Source organism: Rhinoraja longicauda, chromosome 1 (assembly GCF_053455715.1).
Source record: "Rhinoraja longicauda isolate Sanriku21f chromosome 1, sRhiLon1.1, whole genome shotgun sequence".
Lineage (NCBI taxonomy): Eukaryota > Metazoa > Chordata > Chondrichthyes > Rajiformes > Arhynchobatidae > Rhinoraja > Rhinoraja longicauda.
In genome coordinates this window covers 40,098,064-40,120,526 of record NC_135953.1, presented here as the reverse complement: position 1 = coordinate 40,120,526, position 22,463 = coordinate 40,098,064, and the positions used below count along the sequence as shown (strand labels likewise).

The following is a 22,463-nucleotide window of genomic DNA, read 5'->3' as shown; positions in this document are numbered from 1 at the left end:
AACCTTTTTAAACTTCTTAGCAAGTAGAGGTGTCGTTGTGGCTTCTTCAAGATTACATCTGCGTGTTAGGCCCAGAACAAGTTATCTGAGGTGTTCATGCTCAGGAAATTAAACCCACCAGTAAATATTCTCTCATAGTTTCCTGACTTCCTGCATGTGGTCCTTTTTCAACATGGAAATGTCAAGAGGTCCAGAATATTGATCCAGCAACGGTGAAGGAAAAGCTATAGTTCAGGATGCTGATTGAACTTCAAGAGCAATTCTAACTGGTTGATTTTTAGTGAGTGGCCGAAGTTAAAATATTTTCCAACGGGTAAGAATGGACATCACAACATAAGAATTGCATGCATGCCACTTTTCAAATCAGTGCTCGATACCCAAAAGAAAACATTGGTAATCACTGGAAGATCGATTTAATTAAAATCTAAATGGATGTCATCGCATTCAAACGCAAACTTTTTCCAATATTAAGAGATTTAGATTTAGATTTTAGATTTAGAGATACAGCGCGGAAACAGACCCTTCGGTCCACCGAGTCCGCGCCACCCAGCGATCCCCGCACATTAACACTATCCTACACACACTAGGGACAATATTTACATTTACCCAGTCAATTAACCTACATACCTGTACGTCTTTGGAGTGTGGGAGGAAACCGAAGATCTCGGAGAAAACCCACGCAGGTCACGGGGAGAATGTACAAACTCCGTACAGACGGCGCCCGTAGTCAGGATCGAACCTGAGTCTCCGGCGCTGCATTCGCTGTAAAGCAGCAACTCTACCGCTGCGCCACCGTGACCACCCTTTTTTACAAGCCTGCTGTTTTGAATTTATGATTTACTTTTTGATGTTTCATTTAATTTTTGTCTTTCTATCGTAGGTGTCAATGGATTGGTGAGCATTGATAAAAATGGTGATAGAGACATTGACTTTAGTCTCTGGAATATGGTCAACACAAAGACTGGAGTATATAAAGTTAGTTTTACATCAGTATTTTTATGTTTTCTTCAGTGTGTTTTTTTATTTGTAATGTTGATGGATTTGTGCGAGGTATAAAACCCATTAAATTATATAGAAAATTATAAGCCAGAATTCTATATAGGGAGAATTCAACAACCCCTTGATTCAAATGGAACTCCTAATTAAACAAGAGGGCATTTGGAATACTAAAGTACAATGTTATTCGTCCATGCTTCCAATGAGATTACTACATTTATTATTATATCCATTTAAAATATGATGGGAAACCTATCGATGTGGTCCACTAGAATAGTATTCGTTCCAAGCATATAGACTAATTAGAATAATAAATATACAGGTCCTTTGGTCCAACTCATCCATGCTGACCAAAGTGCTTTCCTGAGCTTATCCCATTTGTCTGCATTTGCTCAATGTCCCTTTAAAGTTTTTTAAATTCTTTTAGTTTATTTGTCATTCCACTCCTTACAGATCATGCAACGATAGGATGAAACAGAGTGCCTCCGGGGGCCATAGTGCAATACAAATGCAAAACAGATAGACGGGGGATGATAGTGCAGTACAATACGATACAGTACAATACAGTTAGACAGTGCAATACAATACAATACAATACAATACATATAGACAGGGGATTAAAGCATGTAAAAGGGAAAAGGTAAAGCATTTAACCTAGAGTTTAAAGCATGTAAACAGTGAATTACATGCCCCCCCCCCCCCCCCCCCCCCCCCACTCTAAGTCAGGTGGGGCAGTTCAGTAGACAAACAGCCTGAGGGAAAAAGCTGTTCCTGAACCTGGTGGTTCTGCAGCTAATGCTCCTCAGCTTTCTTCCGGGAGGCAGCGGGTCAAATAGACCTTGGAAGGGTTGAGAGGAGTCCCCCATGATGCTGCAGGCTTTACTTTTGCACCTTCCTCTGTAAATGTCACTGATGGCAGGGAATCTGGTCCCAGTAATGTGCTGGGCCTTTCTGTCTGCAGTTGAACAGGTCCCATGCCAGTAATGTAGCAGGTCAGAATGAACTCGATGGTGCATTTGTAAAACTTAGAGAAAGGATGTACCCAGACCAACTCCCTTTAGCCTCCTGAGGAAGTACAGGCATTGTTGAGCCTTCTTCACTAAGGAGGAGGTGTTCTGATTCCAGGAGAGATTATCTGTGATGTGCACTCCCAGGAACTTGAAACTGTGCACTGTCTCCACAGTCCTGCCGTCGACCTGCAGGGGGGAGTGAGTTGCTCCAGCCCTTCTGAAGTCGACAATCATCTCCTTCGTCTTGTCGACATTCAGAGGGAGGTTGTTGTCTCTGCACCAGAGTTCAAGCTGCCTCACCTCATCCCTGTAGGCGGATTTTCTATCCATGAACCTGTCAAGTATATTTTAAGTGTACTCCTGTATCCTATACTACATAAGAGATTATTTCATCCAAGCTTCCTACACTTGAGATATGCTTCCTTTTTACTAACCTGTCTCAATATTCTGCATTACCTAAGGTTTTCTGATCCTCCCACTCTTGCCCTTCACTCCAACATGAACAGATTAGCCCCGAACTCTCCCTCTCTCACTTTTCAAAGCATTCCATTTTGCCAGATGTTCCTTTCCATGCAAACAGTCTCTCCCAGTCAACCTCTGCAAGTTCCTGTCTGATGCCATCAAAATTAGTCTTTTATTTTTCTATTATATTTTTCTTATTTACAGGCAGGATGTAGACATTATTGGCAGCAGGACTGGAATTTATCACCTTCCCTGCCTTCTGTAGAGAAGGCTGAGAGGAGCTGCTGCCTTAAACCCCAGCAGTCCTTGTGGTCATTGGGAGGGGGAAATGTTTCAAGACAAAGGAAATAATCTATAGCTGTGATGTCACTGGGTTAAGATCACCCCACAGCCCTCTGCACTCCAAAGAACAGAGTACTAATATTCTTCAGATGCTCATGAAATGTTGACAAAAATAAGTTGTGTGTCCAATTTATTTTTGTCAACATATCATGAGCATCTGAAGACTATTAGTACTCTGTTCCTTGGAGTGCAGATGGCTCTGGGGTGATCTTATAGAAGCGAATAAAAGAGGGGAATAGATAGGGCAGATGCACAGAGTCTTTTCGCAGGTCAGGGACTCAAAAATCAGAGGACATAGATTTACGGTGAGAGGGGCACGATTTAATAAGAACCTGAGGGACAATGTTTTCACTCAGAGGGTGGTGGGTATATGGAATGAGTGGCCAAACAAGGTAGCAGAAGCTGGTACTAAAATAGCATGTAAAAGACATTTGGACAGGTACAGGGACAAGAAAGGTTGAGAGGGATTGGGGCAAAACATAAACAAATGGAACTGGTTTAGATGGGGCAACTTGGTCAGGAAAGACGAGTTGGGCCCAAGAGCCAGTTTCCATTCTGAACGAATCTTATGTGCTTGAGGGCACAAAACTGACTTCAATGCAGATTTATGTTTAGAAAGCTTTCAAAGGAATCTGGCCAAGAAGGGAGAATTAGTTTTGGATCAGAAATAGACCCCAATGAATGCTGCTACGAAATATGGAACAAATTGATTGGTAGAGTAAGTGGCTTTGCCTACGGCATTTACATTCGTCCTCAGCACTGGAAAGAAACACTTCAGTAACTCGGAGAATGAGAATAACTTCATCAGCACCCACTTTCTGATTGTTCCAGGGAAATATATTGATTTGCAAGTTGGGGTTTCATTTGCTTAAACAAATCTGGCTCGAATGTTGGCAGGATCTCCAATGGTATAACATCCAATAATTCCACTGAATAGGCTTGTATACACTGGAATTTAGAAGGATGAGAGGAGATCTTATCGAAACGTATAAGATTATTAAGGGGTTGGACACGTTAGAGGCAGGAAACATGTTCCCAATGTTGGGGGAGTCCAGAACAAGGAGCCACAGTTTAAGAATAAGGGGTAGGCCATTTAGAACTGAGATGAGGAAAAACTTTTTCAGTCAGAGTTGTGAATCTGTGGAATTCTCTGCCTCAGAAGGCAGTGGAGGCCCATTCTCTGAAGAGAGAGAGAGCTAGATAGAGCTCTTAAGGATAGCGGAGTCAGGGGGTATGGGGAGAAGGCAGGAACGGGGTACTGATTGAGAATGATCAGTCATGATCACATTGAATGGCGGTGCTGGTTCGAAGGGCCGAATGGCCTCCTCCTGCACCTATTGTCTATTGTAAAACATTTCTGCAAATACCATTCTCCCCATTATGACAATAAAACACTCTTGCCTCTTGAACTATTTAAGAGAGAATATTTAATCAGGTTCATACACATAAGCTTGTGATTTTAGATCATGCATGACTAGAATTGTTTAAATTTTGATGATGTTAGAATAGTTAAGGCCTAATGTAGATTAAGCAGAATTCCTTTTCCTTTTACAGGTTGTGGCTCATTATCTGGGAATAAAAAAACAGATTTACCGTATTCCCGATGTAGAGATTCAATGGCCATTGGGTTATATTCCAACAGACAACCCTCCATGTGTGTTTGAAGCTGATGAAACAATCTGCCAACGAGGTATTGACCACGTATTTCATTATAACTGAAATTCAATTATTATTCATGAGTGAATATAACTGGTGAAAAGCAAATCCCATATATGTAATGCTGTTATATCTTTGCAAGGGGAAAGAAAAGCTTTTTATTTTCTAAGATGTACATGACATTGGTGAGGCCACATTTAGAGTATCTTAATCATCTTTTTATGGGATAGATGTTGTTAAGGTGGAAGAGGTGCACAGAAGATTTATGAGGATATTGGCAGGATTCGAGGGCCTGACCTATACTGAGAGGTTGAGCAGGTTAGGACTTTATTCCTAGGAGCACAGGAGGATGAGGGGTGATCTTCTAGAGGTGCATAAAATCATGAGAGGAATAGATAGGATAAATGCAGTCTTTAACCCAGAATTGGGGATTCAAAAATTCCAGGTTTGATGTGGGGGGGGGGGGGGGGGGGGGAGATTTAATAGGATTTAATAGGAGCCTGAGGGGCAACTTTTTTAACATAAAAGATAGTTGGTATATGGAACAAGTTGCTGGCAGAGATAGGCGCTATCATAACATTTCAAAAACATTTGGACAGGCACATGGATAGGATAGGTTTAGAAGGATATGGGCCAAACACAGGCAGGTGGGAGCAAGGCATGTTGGTCGGCGTGGGCAAGTTGGGCCGAAGGACCTGTTTCCACGCTGTATGACTCTACGACTATGTCTATGGCAAAATATGGGATAAATGGAAGTTTCAGTTTAAGTAACAGCAAGCAGACACTGCTTGTATGTTTTACAAATACTATTTTACCCAGAGTGGGGGAATCAATGCGAGAAGGGAAAGATTTGATGGGAAGCATTTCACAAAGAGTGTGGTGGGGCGCGTGGTCCACGGGCACCCTGGGGGATTTCGGGGACCATTGTGCACCGCGGGGGGTGGAATGTATCCTCAGTAAGGATGGGGGAATAGTGATTTGAGAATATTTGTTTTGCTTGTATTGTGGTGGTGGGTTTGTTTGTATTGTTTTGTATTGTAAATAGCATTTTTGTTTAAGAAATGACTGTGGTGAGTACATGGAACAAGCTGCTAGAGGAGTTAGTTGGGGCAGGTACCACAGTACCCTCCATAATGTTCGGGATGAAGACCCATCATTTATTTATTTGCCTCTATACTCCACAATTTGAGATTTGTAATACAAAAATATCACATGTGGTTAAAGTGCACATTGTCAGATTTTATTAAAGGGTATATTATACATTTTGTTTTCATGTAGAAATCACAGCTGTGTTTATATATTGTCCCCCCATTTCAGGGCACCATAATGTTTGGGACACATGGCTTCACAGGTGCTGTAATTGCTCAAGTGTGTTTAATTGCCTCTTTAATACAGGTATAAGAGAGCTCTCAGCACCTCGTCTTTCCTCCATTCTTTCCATCAGCTTTGGAAACTTTTATTAGTGTTTATCAACATGAGGACTAAAGTTGTGCCGATGAAAGTCAAAGAAGCCATTATGAGACTAAGAAACAAGAATAAAACTATAGGGACATCAGCTAAACCTTAGGCTTACCAAAATCAACTATTTGGAACATCATTAGGAAGAAAGAGAGCACTGGTGAGCTTACTAATCACAAAGGGACTGGCAGGCCAAGGAAGACCTCCACAGCTGATGACAGATGAATTCTCTCTATAATAAAGAAAAATCCCCAAACACCTGTCCGACAGATCAGAAACGCTCTTCAGGCATCAGGTTTAGATTTTTCAATGACCACTGTCCGCAGAAGACTTCATGAACAGAAATACAGAGGCTACACTGCAAGATGCAAACCACTGGTTAGCCACAAAAATAGGATGGCCAGGTTACAGTTTGCCAAGAAGTACTTAAAAGAGCAACCACAGTTCTGGAAAAAGGTCTTGTGGACAGATGAGATGAAGCATCAGAGTGATGCCAAGAGCAAAGTATGGAGGAGAGAAGGAACTGCCCAAGATCCAAAGCATACCACCTCATCTGTGAAACACAGTGGTAGGGATGTTATGGCCTGGGCATGTATGGCTGCTGAAGGTACTGGCTCGTTTATCTTCATTGATGATACAACTGCTGATGGTAGTAGCATAATGAATTCTGAAGAGTATACGCATCCTATCTGCTCAAGTTCAAACAAATGCCTCAAAACTCATTGGCCGGAGGTTCATTCTGCAGCAAGACAATGATCCCAAACATACTGCTAAAGCAACAAAGGAGTTTTTCAAAGCTAAAAAATGGTCAATTCTTAAATGGCCAAGTCAATCACCCAATCTAAACACAATTGAGCATGCCTTTTATATGCAGAAGAGAAAACCGAAGGGGACTAGCCCCCAAAACAAGCATAACCTAAAGATGGCTGCAATACAGGCCTGGCAGAGCATCACCAGAGAAGACACCCAGCAACTGGTGATGTCCATGAATCGCAGACTTCATGCAGTCGTTGCATGCAAAGGATATGCAACAAAATACTAAACATGACTACTTTCATTTACATGACATTGCTGTGTCCCAAACATTATGGTGCCCTGAAATGGAGGGACTATGAATAAACACAGCTGTAATTTATACATAGTGAAACCAAAATGTATAAAAATGGCCTTTATTAAAATCTGACAATGTGCACTTTAACCACATGTGAGTTTTGTGACTTTTTCTATTACAAATCTCAAATTGTGGAGTACAGAGACAAATAAATAAATGATGTGTCTTTGTTCCAAACATTATGGAGGGCACTGTATAACAACATTTAAAATACTTTTATACAGTACATGGATAGGAAAGGTTTAGAGGGATATGGGTGAAATGCGGGCTGGTGGGAAGAGTATAGAATGAGGCATCAGGGCAAGTTGTGTATAAAGGCCTGTTTCTGTGCTGTATGACTCGTTAACTACATTATTTTTGCTTCCTTAGCTACTTTATCTCTGCTTGGAATTGTTGCGCTGGGAACTGGCCTCACTCTGGTGATTTTTATGATATCTAGTTTCCTTGCTTACCGGTAGGTAACGTGTTTCAAATTCTGTTTCTATAAAAAAGAAAAAAGTTTGACTAATTCTGATTTTGCTATTTGAAATTAATATTTTACATTTAAACAATTAAGATTACAACTATAGTCATACCTAAAACAACCACAGATTTATCTTAAGGCAATACAGACACAAGAAACTACCGATGCTGTCATCTGGTGTAAGAATTAAATTTGTTGGAGAAAACCCAAAGGGTAAGGTAGCACCTGTAGACGTAGAGTAAGAGTTGTGTTTCAAGTTGAGAACCTGCACCAGGTCTGAGATTGCAGAGGAGAGATGGCCATTATAAAGAGATGAGAGGAAGGGGTGAGGCAGGGGCTGGCAGGTGATAGGTGGAACCAGGTGAGGAGGTCTCGATAGAGTGGATGTTTCCACTAGTGGGAGAGTCTAAGCCCAGAGGTCAGAGCCTCAGAATTAAAGGACGTTATTTTAGGAAAGAGATGAGGAGACATGTCTTGAGTCAGAGGGTGGTGAATCTGTGGAATTCTTTGCCACAGAAGGCTGTGGAGGCCGTCAATGGATATTTTTATGGCAGAGATAGTTCGATTCAAAGGTCTGTTTATTGTCACGTGTACCAATTAAGGTACAGTGAAACTCGAATTACTCGAATCAAGATTCTTGATTAGTACGTGTGTCAGGGGTTATGGGAAGGCAGGAGAATGTGGTAGGAGGGAGAGTTACATCAGCCATGATTGAATGGTGGAGTAAACTTGATGTGATGAATGGCCTAATTCTGCTCTGATAACATGAACATGAGGATGGGGGTGACAGACAGATGGTCAGGTGGAGGGCAAGGGTGGAACTGGGAGACAGCCGCTTGTGGGTGATAACCAGAGACTCATAAAGGGAGAAGAGACAGGGGAGTAGATGGAATCGGGTGGGGGAAGAAGAGGCGAGGCTGGAGGTAGAGATAGAAACCGGAACGGTAATAAGTGAGACACTGCAGGCTGCAGATGCTGGAATCTGCTGTCAAGTCAAGTCAACTTTAGTTGTCAGGAAGGTAATGTGGAACCGGATAAGGGAGGGATAATGGGAGGGGGCTGGGGGAGAATGAAACTAGGTGAAAAGGAGCTTGGGGGTTGGAAAAAGGGAGCAGAGAGAACCTGGGTGGGTGAGAAGAGGAGAGAAAGGAACACAAGGGCTGAGTATTCCCCAAGCACAATGAGATACTGCTCTACAGGAAATCTGCATGTCTTCCAACTTGCCACATTAAATAGAACTAGCTTCAGAGTTGATGTGTAGCTAATGCAGGATTCATTGAAGGGTGGTTCATGGCACAGCTTAACGTGACACTTTAACAGGAAACTAAAGCTGGAGAAGGAATTGGCTAGTATGATGTGGCGGATCCGCTGGGAAGAATTGCAGTTGGGCAACACTGATAAATACCGGAAGAGTGCCGGCAGCCGCCTTACATTATCGCTGGTAAGTGCTCACTAGCCTATTAATGTGTTAATAACTGAAACCTGCTGACTCTCCACATTATAAAAGAGTAGGCGTCGGCAGTCTGAAAGTGCATAAAGGTGGATAAATCCACAGACCCTGACTGAATGTACACTGGAATATTTGGGAAAGCAGGGAAAAAATTGCCAGGGCTCTGGCAGAGAGAATTGTTTCATTGTTCGGAAGGGATGAAGTGCAGGAAGACTGGCAGATGGCTAATGCTGTGTTTTATTCAAGAAAGGCTGCAAGGGAAAGCATGAGAACTACAGTGGAGTGAACTTAAGAAAAACATTAGGGAAAGTTACTGGAGGAGATCCTAATAGATAAAATCTACCTGCATTTGGAAAGGAAAGGATTGATTTGGTACAGTTAAGTGGCTTTATGCATGGGACATTATGCCTCATGAATTTAATGAAGTAATTTTGAAAAGTGGACCAAGAGGATTGGTGAGGGCAGGGCAGGAGACGTTGTCTACATGGACTTTAGCGAGGCCCTGCACAGTAAGCTGGTCTAGAAGGTAGACACAAAATGCCTTAAGGGTCTCGACCTGAAATGTTACCCGTTCCTTCTCTCCAGAGATGCTGCCTGTCCCGCTGAGTTACTCCAGCATTTTGTGTCTACCTTCGATTTAAACCAGCACCTGCAGTTCTTTCCTACAAAGGCTGGTTGAGAAGATTGGATCAAATGAGATCCAGGATGAGCTAGCCAATCTAATACAAAATGAATAGGAATGAACTGCAGGTGCTGGTTTAAACTGAAGATGACAGCAAATGCTGGAGTAACTCAGCGGGACAGGCTGAGCATCTCAGACTGGTCTGAAGAAGGGTCTCGACCCGAAACGTCACCCGTTCCTTCTCTCCAGAGATGCTGCCTGACCCGCTGAGTTACTCCAGCATTTTGTGTCTACCTTCGAATACAAAATGAGCCTGGATGTAGAAGGCAGTTTTTCAGATTGGTGGCCCATGACCAGTGAGTGCCAAAGGGATCTGTGCTGGCGTGACTGCTGTTTGGCATCTGCATGAATGATTTGGAGGAGAATGTAGTTAGCATTTTGAGAATTTCACAAAATTGGCGGCATTGTGGACAGTGAAGAAGTTCATCTAAGGTTAGAACAGGCTATTGATCACTGGGAAAGTGAGTCAAGGAATGGGTGATTAAATTTAACTTTAGTAAAGTGCAAAGTGTTACATTGTGGGAAGTTACACCGGGACAGGTCTAGTACAGTAAATGGCAAGGCCCTGGGGTGTATTGCAGAACAGAGAGATCAAGGAGTACAAGTACATAAACTCCTGAAAGTGGTGACGCAGGCATTTGGCACGCTTGCCTTCATTGGTCGAGGCTTTGAGTACAAACATTAGAACTCGTGTCACAACTGTACAAGGTGTTGGCAAGACCACATTTGGAGTGTTGTTTGCAGTTCTGATTCCCTAGCTCGAAGATGAATGTCATTAAACCGCAGAAAAGATGCCAATAGGAGATCTTACTGGGACTGGAGTGCTTAAGTTACAAGAAAAGACTGCTCAGTCTAGGTTTTTTCCCATGGAGCTGAAGGGTGAACTTACAGAATTTCACGGTGGCGCAGCGGTAGAGTTGCTGTCTTACAGCGAATGCTGCGTTGGAGACCCGGGTTCGATCCTGACTACAAGTGCTGCCTGTACGGAGTTTGTACGTTCTTCCTGTGATCTGCGTGGGTTTCCTCCGAGATCTTCGGCTTTCTTCCCCACTCCAAAGACGTACAGGTTTGTAGGTTAATTGGCTTGGTAAATGTAAAAAGATTGTCCCCAGTGGGTGTAGGATAGTGTTAAAAAGTGTTCCTAATGGGTGTCGGGTACTTCCAGTATAGTCCCTGGTGGACTCTTCGGAAGGGATGACCACAAGATACAAGATAAAGTATGAGGGGCATTGATGAGGTGAATGGCCAGTATTTTCCCCATGGTAGGAGAGTCTTAAACTAGAGCACATAGCTTTAAGGTAAGAGGGGAAAGATTTAAAAAAGGACTTGAGGGGCAATTTCTTCATGTAGAGGGTCAGACGTATATGGAATGAGCTGCCAGAGGAAGCTGCAAAGCAAATGTTTCAAAGACATTTAGATAGGCACATGAAGAAAAAAGGTTTGGAGAGCTAAGGGCCAAATGGTAGACAAATTGAACGGGATCAGTTATAAAACCTGATTTTCTTGGGTGAGCTAGGCTGAAGGGCCCGTTTCTGAATTCTAACTCTATGATTGTCCCAAAGCTATGATGCTATTATGAATCTAAGACTGGCTTTCTTTCCACAAATGTTGATCCAAGGAGCCATCCTTTATGTGTGACCCTACTTGTCCTTGAGAATATAATGACCGTGGGTTTTTTTTGCATTATCATCCTGCTTGCAAGCTCTAGTTGTGCTCACGGCCCAAATGGCATTGCGCATGATGTTGGCTGATGCTGTGTTCAGAGGCTGGGTGACCGGCGGTGACAGACCGCTATAATAGCTGCGTTGGTGAGAGATTGGGACGGGTGTCAGAGGTCATGGGGAGAAGGCAGGAGGATGGGTTTAGGAGGGGGAGATAGATCAGCCATGATTGGATGGCGGCGTGGACTTGATGGGCTGAATGGCCTAATTCTGCTCCTATCACGTATGATCATGTGGTGGATGGTCGGTCAAGGGAGACATTAAACCTTGTGGTAATGGGTGATTAGGATCGGATATCAGAGTGCTGTGCATGGGCAGATTATGGTTGAGGCCAAGACACAGGCTTTGGGTGCCCTGTTATCTCCTCCTTTCACTCTTTAAGATATTGGAAATTGTCAGCAATCTATTGACAAAGGTTCTTTACGCACAAAGCATCTTTAAATCATGTGGCATCTTTTTAGTTACTTTCTTTTCAGTTATTGTGTTTTCAACTGCATTGTCCTGGAACTTTACTGTTGAAATATTGCAGCAACAATGAAAACAATTATGTGTGATTCTTAAAGGATTAATGGAAAATTTGTCAACAGACCAATGTAATTTATGATGTTCTTTACATACCTTTACTAATGAAAGGCAAAAAGGAGAACAAAAAACATCCAGCCAGCTACCTCATCTCTGAATTCTTTACTTTGCTACAAAGCTTTTGATTGCGGGGGTTGATGGATGTATTGTACCTGATTTCACTTGATTGCATTATTCCTGTTGTTCATCTGCATTGTGGAGCCAGTTTTCTTCAATATCTTCGTGCTTCCTTCAATATCTGCTTCAGACAATCAAGCTTGGATGTTCTTTCTGAGGTGTCCCCATCCCCATTCTTCTGATAACAGATAACCCCATCAAGACAGTATAATTTGGGTGAGCTGTGGGTTAAGCCTACTGCCATATCTGGTGTCAGGGTGACCTGGACTGCATCTGCAGACTGCTTCCAAACCTTGATATCGACAGGTCTCTAACACCTCTGCTTTGGTTGCGTCCTTTGCGTCTTATTTAGTCTGCCTATGTTTCATTTTCGTCTTGCATTCTATGGATGGTTATATTAGGTTCTCAGTTGTTGGAAATATTCGTGTGTTTATCTAGTCTCTACACAGAGTTGCTCAGACTCTCTTGGGTTGGGATATTGCGAATGTCTAGGATTCTCCAGTTGGTTCTGGCAGTTTTGCTGGACGGACTGTGGCCCCTGCACAATGATCAGCACCTCAGTGTTGCAAGTATCTGGCAAATTGTCCTTTGAGCTTGTGAGTGATACTCAGTGGCTTTTCTTTCCAAGTCAACTGTCTCCACAGAATTTGAAAAATAATCAACTGTAACCCGATAAATCTTCCCTCCCATGTGAAACGGGTCAGACATAACCTAAGGCCAGGATCAATCAGGGATTAATTGAGGCTGAAGTGTTCCCTTCTGGTGATCTACATTTTAGCATATAATTCCTGTCCATTGCTGGCTAGTAAGTACTCGCTGTCATTTTGAGGAAGGAACTGTTCACTCCCAGATGTGAGGAGGGAATGCGTTTTGCAAGGTTTTCCTGTGTAGCTTGAGAACATTTTTCCTTAAACTCTGATTAAGGCCTCTTGGGTGCTGATCTTGCAGGGATGTCCGGTTTGAAAACAGGTTCACTTACACTGTGACTCTTTCCATTTAAACTGAAATCACTTGCTTCAGGGTACTGCATTGTTTCATCCTTTTTGGTAGTTGCCTCAACCTCCAATGTTAATAACTGAACGATTGGACTGTGTCTTGTCATACTGAATATCTTAAGATTCTTTTCCTTGGCATTGTTTGTGTGCTTGACTAACCCTTATTGTCTGTCACTATCTGACAACACCTCCAGGCAAAAAAGAGTTCTGTTTCCACACCACTGCAAGGACCCATACATATACTCATTACTTAACATGCACACTTACATTCTATTAATAAGCAAGCATATTGCCTGTACACTTGCAAACTAGCCAGATCCATAATGAAGGGTTTCTCATCTCTTCATCCTACACTGAAAATTACCACTTCATTGTGATGGTAGACACAAAATGCTGGAGTAACTCAGTGGGACAGGCAGCATCTTTGGAGAGAAGGAATGGGTGACGTTTCGGGTTGAGATACTTCTTCAGACCTTTCTTTCCTCTTCATTGTGATGGTTAGTCTCCAGAGTTATTGGTGCTCATACCTTATAAAAGGAGGAACTCAGTGGGTCAGGCAGCATCTGGGGAGGGAAACCTTTAATACATTATTTCACAAGCTCTCCAGGTGCCTCCTATTAGTTCTTTGCAATTAATTATAAGGCTATGAATTCATTTGTTACCAAATACGTACTTGTTTGTCCAATTTCTCCACCACCTGTTATTTCCACTCCCAACCACTTTATCTCTCCGATTCATAGTCCATCAGTTGCCCATTCATTCGTAACAAGCTGAACATCTGTTCTATTGTGCAGCACCAATAGATCGATGGCACTCCATGTTTTTCATTGCTCTGAGTCTGAACATTCAACGGCCAATTCCTTGATTGAAGAAGCTGTAATCCTGGAGCGTGGACAGTAAGGTCATGTGATAGGAGTAGAATTAGGCCATTCGGCCCATTGTCTACTCCGCCATTTAATCATGGCTGATCTATTTCTCCCTCCTAACCCAATTATCCTGCTTTCTCCACATAACCTCTGATAACTGCACTAATCAAGAATCTATCTATCTCTGCCTTAAATTTATCCACTGATTTGGCCTCCACAGCCTTCTGTGGCAAAGAATTCCACAGATTCACCACCCTCTGACTAAAGAAATTTCTTCTCATCTCCTTCCTAAAATAATGTCCTTTAATTCTGAGGCAGTGTGGAAATAGGCCCTTTGACCTAACTTGTCCATACTTCTAGTCCTAGACTCTCTCACTAGTGGAAACTTCCTCTCCACATCTACTCTATCCAAGCCTTTCACTATTCTGTTTGTTTCAATGAGGTCCCCCATCATTCTTTTAAACTCCAGCGAGTACAGGCATAGTGCTCTCTGAATCTCTCTGGTACAGGCCCATGCTCTCTGGTTATACCTTGTTTGCTTCAGGTAAGCCTTTATGTGGCGAGGACTGACCTCACGTTATACACCGACATCCTCGTATTCAATTACTGCAGCCTTTTTTGGAGGAATGTAATGGCATTGATCTCCAATGGCTTGTGATCACTGTGCAAATACATTTATTCTCCTGAATAAAATGTGTTGGTGAAATTTCTCTAGTTTAAAGATCAAAGCAAATAGCTTCTTTTCAATACTAAGGTAATGAGACTACTGATCTGATTGTTGGCCCCATCCATAACCTGGCCTTCCATTGACCTGAAACTTTAGAGGAAACAAAGTGTTGGAGTACCTTAGCATCTCTGGAGAATAAGGACAGGTAACGTTTTGTGTTGGGACCTTTCTTCAGACTGGTTGTAGTGGAGAGGAGAAAGATGGAAGAGAGAATGGGCAGGATGAGTTCCAAACCCACCATGACATTCTTCTGTCATGTTCTGACTTGAAATGTAAACGTTATTACTCTCTTCTGACCTCCAAAATATTTCCAGCCTTATCTCTTTTTATTCTTTGAGGCAAGCCCTCCTTCACTATATCAGTTTCAGTAGCAGGTGTGAAAATTTCTGTTCTGACAAATTCTTATCTGGTTTATTTGATGACCACTACATACCACGTTTTGTGTGATTGTCACAACATGTCACCGTGCTATTATAACTCAGACGAACCACTAATGAAGCCAGTGCTTGTTGCACAAGGTCATAGAGTCATAGAGTCATAGAGTCATAGAGTGATACAGTGTGGAAATAGGCCCTTTGGCCTAACTTGTCCACACCGGCCAACATGCCCCAGCTACACTAGTCCCACCTGCCTGCATTTGGTCCATATCCCTCCAAACCTGTCCTAAACATATACCTGTCTAACTGTTTCTCAAATCTTGGGATAGTCCCTGCCTCAACTGCCTCCTCTGGCAGCTTGTTCCATACACCCATCACCCTTTGTGTGAAAAAGTTACCCCTCAGATTCCTATTAAATCTTTCACCCTTCGCCTTAAACCTATGTCCTCTGGTCCTCAATTCAACTACTCTGGGCAAGAGACTGTGCATCTGCCCGATCTATTCTCTCATGATTTTATACACCTCAATAAGATAACCCCTCCTGCGCTCCAAGTCCCAGCCTACTCAGCATTTCCCTATAGCTCAGACCCTCTAGCCCTGGTAACATTCTTGTGCAGTATATCTTTACCATTTCCAGCTTGACAACATCTTTCCTATAACATGGTACCCAGAACTGAACACAATACTCTAAATGCGGTCCACCAACGTCTTATACAACTGCAACATAACCTCCCAACTTCTATACTCAATACTCTGACTGATGAAGGCCAATGTGCCAAATGCCTTTTTGACCACCCTATCTACCGGCAGCTCCATCTTCAAGGAACCATGCACCTGCAAAACCCCAAATGAGCACTGAGAAGCGAGTATTTTGGGGGACCATGTATCGCTTTATACTACCTTCGACCATACTTTCCATTATCTTACGCACATTGAGAATGAATTGATGGGGCAATAATTAGTCTGATAATTTTTGTCACTGTGTGCCACCCTAAACTGTGAAACTATCTCCTGAGGAGCACTATTGCAAACTTCTCACCAGCATGAAAAGCAATCATTCACGCTAACATGCCAACACTCAAAAAGAATATATAATACTGCATTTGTTCCATTAATCTTCCTCTCGTACTTCATAAAGTGAACTTAATCAAGTTGGTTGAATACAATTTGTTCTTTAAAAAGCTCATTGGCTTTCATTTATTAACCCACATTTAATTAAATTTGGATTAATGTTTCCTTTTCCCAGATGGTTTCTTCTTAAAAGTTCCTGGCCACTTAGAGGGTTATGACCTAAATGCAGGCAAATAGGATTAGCTTAGAAAGGCATCTTAGATAACATGGATGAGTTGGGTGGAAGGGCCTGTTTCCATGTTGTATAAGTTTCTGAATCTATCTTAGCCTGACAATCTGACCTGCAATTAAAAGCTTTTTTTTTTTTTTTTTAAAGATTCTAACAGTTACAATACTCCAATTGTTTGATATTATTTTCCCATGGAAATTAAGAAGATTGTGACATCTCATACACATTTTAGGTCTCGCCCATCTGCGGGACTGGTTTAAACAATCATGAGTAGCTCCAGCAAAATTTCCTCAGGATATATTGGACCTCTTCAGTTCAGATGCAACAGTTCTTGTACAGGTCTGCTCCAGTAGAGATGTCAAGGGTTCAAGAAACTGAATCCTTCCTGCCTGCACCAGGTATTCAGCCATTTTTTAGGTCATAAGGTTATAAGGAATACGAATAAAATTAGGCTATTCATCCATTCAACTCAAAGGTTTCAAAGGTCTTTTATTGTCACATGTTCCAATTAAGGTACAGTGATATGCGAATTACCATACAGTCATACGAAAAAAAAGCGACAAGACACACAACTACATAAAAGTTAGCATAAACATCCACCACAGCGAATTCCCCACATTACTCACTGTGACGGAAGGCAAAAAAGTCCAAACTTCTTCCTCTTTATTCTTCCGTGGTCAGGGCAGTCGAACCATCCATCGACTTCCACAGCCGGCGGTCGAAGCCCCCATGTTGGGGTGATCAAAACTCCCGTGTCAGGGCGATCGAAACTCCCTCGTCGGGGCGTTCGAAACTCTCTCGTCGGGGCGATCGAAGCTCCCGCGTCGGGGCGATCGAAGCTCCCGCGTCGGGGCGATCGAAGCTCCCGCGTCGGGGCGTTCGAAACTCCCGCGTCGGGGCGATCGAAACACTTGCGTCGGGGCAATCGAAACTCCCGTGGCTTGGAGTTCCCGAAGTTGGTCTCTGACTAGAGACTGCAGGCTCCGTGATGTTAAGTCCACAAGCACCCACGGTTGGAGCTCCGAGGTCGATCCCTGGCAAAGGGATCACGAGTTTCTCGATGGTAAGTCCACAGGCGACTACGATGGAGCTCTCAAAATCGGTCTTCAGCAAAGGCCATCAACTCCTCGATGTTAGGCTGCAGTGCAGACGGAGATACGATATGGAAAAAAATCGCATTTCCATAGAGGCAAGAGATTAGAAAAAGTTTCCTCCAACCCCACATAAAACAAGCTAAAGAACACTAAAAACATACATTTAACACATACAATTAAAACAGAAAGAAGGAAAGGACAGACAGCCTGCTGGCGAGGCAGCCATTGCTGGCGCCATCCGGTGGTTTAAATCTGCTCTGCCACTCAAACATCTATCTCTCCCTCCTAACCCCATTCTCCTGGCTTCTCCCCACAACCTCTGACTACTGTACTAATCAAGAATCTATCTATCTCTGTCTTAAAAATATCCACTGACTTGACCTCTACAACCTTTTGCGGCAAAGAATTCCATAGATTCACCACCCTCTGACGAAAGAAATTTCCCATAATTTCCTTCCCAAAAGAACGGCCTTTAATTCTGAGGTTATGTCCTCAGTTCTAAACTCTCACACTAATGGAAACATCCTCTGCCCCATCCATCTATTTCTATCCTCACTCTTGTGTGGCAGCAGGAGTAATTTGGAGATTGCAACCCTCAAGGACCTGCATTTTAACATTCAGCCTAACTCTTTATAAACACTTTGCATGATCTCATCATTTTTTCTACTTATGTCATTGGTATTAATATATACAATGACCTCTGGCTACTCACCCTCTCTCTTGAAAATGTTCTGCTACCACTCAGAGATGTTCTTGACCCTAACACCCAGGATGCAACACCCTACCCTGGAGTCTTAATTACATTAACAGAATCTCCTGTCTAGTCCCTTATTTATAGCACCTCCTTTCACTGGAGCTTGCCTGGACTCTGCCTTCCTCCTGCTGTATTACATTTCTCTTTGAGTGAATTATTTAGAATTATTTAGAATTCCAACTGCAAACAATGTTTTTGGCAAAACTATTATTTAAGACTTGCACAAGTTCTGGTTTAAAAACATAGCTATGATTCAGATTTGTGTGCCCATTGGGAATGAAAATAAAATTTAAAGAAAAACTGAGAAACATTAATGCAACACAAAATGCTATAGATGCTTAAAAAATAGTTTTAAAAACATGGTCCAAAGAATCATTAGGTCAGGCTTCAGGCTGACGTTTCAATGAAAGTCCATCAACCTCAAGTCTGTTTCTGTCTCGGCAGATATCAGTGGATCTATTGAGTTTTTCCTGCTGCTTTGGAAACATTGCACATTTACTGTGATTGTATAAAATTCCATTTTGACAGAACTGTTTGCCTATTTCAAATAGCAAAGACAGAAAATGCCCATCAGCAATCGATGCAGACTCTTCTTGGCTTGTGTTTTTTTTGGTGTCATTGCGGCACTATGACATAATAGAATACTTTGCGATTTGGAAAATAAAGATGACATTCTAAAAGAGAATTTTTGGGAATGGAAACGTTCTTTGCAGTGGCCAATAAAACAGAAATACATATTCATATTGATTTCACTGAGTTGAAATACAATCTTGTTTCTTTATTTATACCATTAAGCTGGAAAGAGTGCTGAGAACATTTATGTGGATAATGCCAGGATGAGATGTTGCCTGATCAATAGACAGTGGTTGGGCAGGCTAGGACTTTATTCCTTGGAGCATAGGAAGCTGAGGGGTGATATAATGGAGGTGTATAAATTTATGAGGGGAACAAAATGTACAGAATCTTTTACCCGAAGTAGGGGAATCAAGAACCAGAGGACATAGGTTTAATGTGAGAGGGGGAAGATTTAATAGGAACCCAAGGAACAAGTTTTTTGCAAGAGTGTTGGGTATTTAGTATGCTACCAGAGGATGTAGATGAGGCAGGTATTATAACATTTAAAAAACATTTGGACAGGTACATGAACAGGGAAGGTTTAAAGGTATATGAGCCCAAACACAGGCAGGTGGGACTAGCATTAATGGGGCATTTTGTTCAGCGTGGATAAGTTGGGGCAAAGGGCTTGTTTCCATGCTGTACGACTCCATGACTTAATTAGATTGAAAATTAGCTTCAAGTAGTTGTAACATAATGAACAGAAGCAATGGAGCCTATTCATGAGTTTTGGCATTTGTTTCTTGGCAGATTCCCTCAGACCTTGTTATAATCATTCGATTTATTATCATTGTTGATTAAGAATGATACTTGCTGATTAATGTTGAATAAAAAGAATACTTCCCCATCAGACATTGGCAATGAAATGGGAAGATTGAGAGAGTTGGATTTAAAATGGGTTTGCAGTGGACATCAAGCTTGGAGATAATTACTGTGGCGTCACAACAGCTTTTTTTCTATGATTTGAGCTAATCTGGTCAACATTATCCTTTCCAAATGTTAGATTTGTTTGCATGTTTATTGCATTTGCAGGCCATCACTGCGGTTACAGCATGTGTTGTAATACTGAAGGAGTCGGAAAAGGATTATGATGGGCAAGTGAGAAGGGATCAACAGGCAGGCGCCTGCAGGAGATTATACCAGTTACCCAGAGTATACCATCAGAGGTCAAATTACCCTGACATTCCCAAACACCAATATCTGAATGCGCTATCTTTGGAGAGATACATGGAGAGGAAAGGTTTACATGGGTATAGACCAAATGCAGATAAATTAGACCATCTTAGGTGGGGCATCTTGGTCAGCATGGACAAATTGGGCTGAAGGCTTTGTTTCCATAGTGTGTGACTCTGTGTCCTGATGACTTATCATACATGGCATGAAGGGCCGAATGGCCTTCTCCTGCACCTATTTTCTAAGTCTGGTCAGTACGGAGAACTGTACAGAGAATTTTAGATGGAATCCATCTCTGGCATGAAAGTGGCAACAAATGAAACAAAGGTCTGGAAGTTTCATTCATAAGCTGATGAATGCAAGTTTAAACCTAATAAATCATGGATGTTCAAGGAAAAGTAGTGGATGGAAAGAGCAAAGGCTGAAAAGAGAAAGAGGTAAATGGAAAAGGAAGGTGGAAAGGAAAGTCAGGGTGCAATGACAGATGAGAAATGAGCAAGAAAGGGTGTTAAATGGCAAGCAAAGTAGAGACTGTTATCATTGAGTTCATGATATGTAGTGGTATGACAATTACATTGTAGTTTTGTACCATTGTATTTATCAGTGCGATTAGACATTTGTGTTATGATTTGCGCAAACTGTTTTCCCCATGAGGGCTATTAAGAAGGTGGAGATCCAGAACAAGTAATGTAATGTGCGCCAAAAATGAAGATTGCTGTTAATGCAGCAATTATAAATCAGAACTCCAGACTAAGTCTGTATGAGATATGTATGAAGAATTGATTGACTCTATGAGATATGTATGAAGAATCACTTAAACCTGAAGGAAAGTGCTGCTAGCAGTAAAGGGTTTTGCAGTTGAAAGAACTAACAGAACTAACTAAATGGTTACATTTACAACCACATATGTATAGCCTTGCAAATAATGAATTGCATGGTTTCATATGCAAAAACCTGATTGTTTGTGTGAATATTGTCATTAAAGCGGGAATAGTGTAGTGTGTACAAGTGGAAGCATTTCTTTAAAAAATGACTATTTCACATGGTCTGACCTAGATATATTGATGTTCATGACAGCGCAGATCAATTTGAAATGCTCGCATTCAATAAAGGATGTTTATTATTGGTTCTGCTTTGTTGCAGTGATAGAGTTAAGCAGCACGGTAAAAGGCCTTTCAGTCCAATGTGCCCATGCAGACCAAGCTGCCCCATCTACACCAGTCTCACTTGTCTGTGTTAGACCCAAATACCTCTAAATCCTTCTTATCCATGTACCTGTCCAAATGTCATTTAAATGCTGTTATCGTACCTGCCTCAATTATTTCCTCTGGCAGCTCGTTCAATAGCCCACCACACTGTGAAAATGTTGACCTTCAGGTTCCTATTAAATCTTTCTCCTCTCATCTTATACCTGTGTTCTCTGTTTGTTGATTCCCCTACTCTGTGTAAAAAAAAACCTAGGTATTCAACCTATCTATTCCCCTCATAATCATATATTTAGGGCGGCACAGTGGTGCAGTGGTAGAGTTGCTGCCATACAGCGAATGCAGCGCTGGAGACCCGGGTTCGATCCCAACTATGGGTGCTGTCTGTACGGAGTTTGTACGTTCTCCCCGTGACCTACATGGGCTTTCTCCGAGATCTTCAGTTTCCTCCCACATTCCAAAGACGTACAGGTCGGCGCAAACCCGGTGGGCCGAAGGGCTTGCTTCCGCGCTGTATCTCTAAACTAAAGTAAAATATATGCCAATTATAAGATCACTCCTCGTCATCCTGTGCTCTAAGGAATATACTCCTGGCCTGCCCAACCTCTCCCTATAGCTCAGTGCCTCAAGTCCTAGCAACATCCTTGTAAATCTTCTCCACACTCTTTACAGCTTAACAGCATCCTTCCTTTCTCAGGATGACTGAAACTGCGAATATGGCCCCACCATCATATTGTACAACTGGAATATAACATCCCAACTTCTATATTCAATACCCTGACCAAAGAAGGCCAATGTACTGAAAGCCTTCTTGACCACCCTATCCACTTGTGATACCACTTTCAAGGAACTGCTCCACAACACTCCACAGAGCCCTGTCATTCACCGGGTGACTTGCTTGGCTTGTCCTGCCCTGGCTTGACTTACCAAAATGCAACATTTCGCGCTTATCTGCATTAAACTCCATTCCTCATCCCACTTGCCCAACTGATCAAGATCCTGCTGTAATTTCTGATAACCATCTTTGCTATCTATGATACCACTATGATACCAAAGGTATAATATAAGAAATTGGACCAAAGAAATTCAAAGTCACCATAAACTGGTTATGTCTCGATATACTCGGGAATGGGATAAAGTGGAAATGTAGTTTAGTTTTATTTAGAGATACAGTGCGGAAACAGACCCTTCAGCCCACCGAGTCCGCATCGACCAGCGATCCCCGCATATTAACACTATCCTACACACACTAGGGACAATTTACATTTATACCAAGCCAATTAACCTACAAACCTGTACTTCTTTGG

At 42.2% G+C, this 22,463-nt stretch overlaps 1 protein-coding gene across 1 annotated transcript in view; it reads left to right on the top strand.

The window, feature by feature from the left end:
- Positions 1–22,463, top strand: part of npr2 (natriuretic peptide receptor 2) — a 161,937-nt gene that overhangs the window by 58,124 nt on the left and 81,350 nt on the right. Inside the window, exons 6-9 of the mRNA XM_078396012.1 lie at positions 881–975; positions 4,365–4,500; positions 7,405–7,489; positions 8,819–8,939. Coding sequence (XP_078252138.1) covers positions 881–975; positions 4,365–4,500; positions 7,405–7,489; positions 8,819–8,939 — 437 coding nt within the window. The remainder of the gene's footprint in view (positions 1–880; positions 976–4,364; positions 4,501–7,404; positions 7,490–8,818; positions 8,940–22,463) is intronic.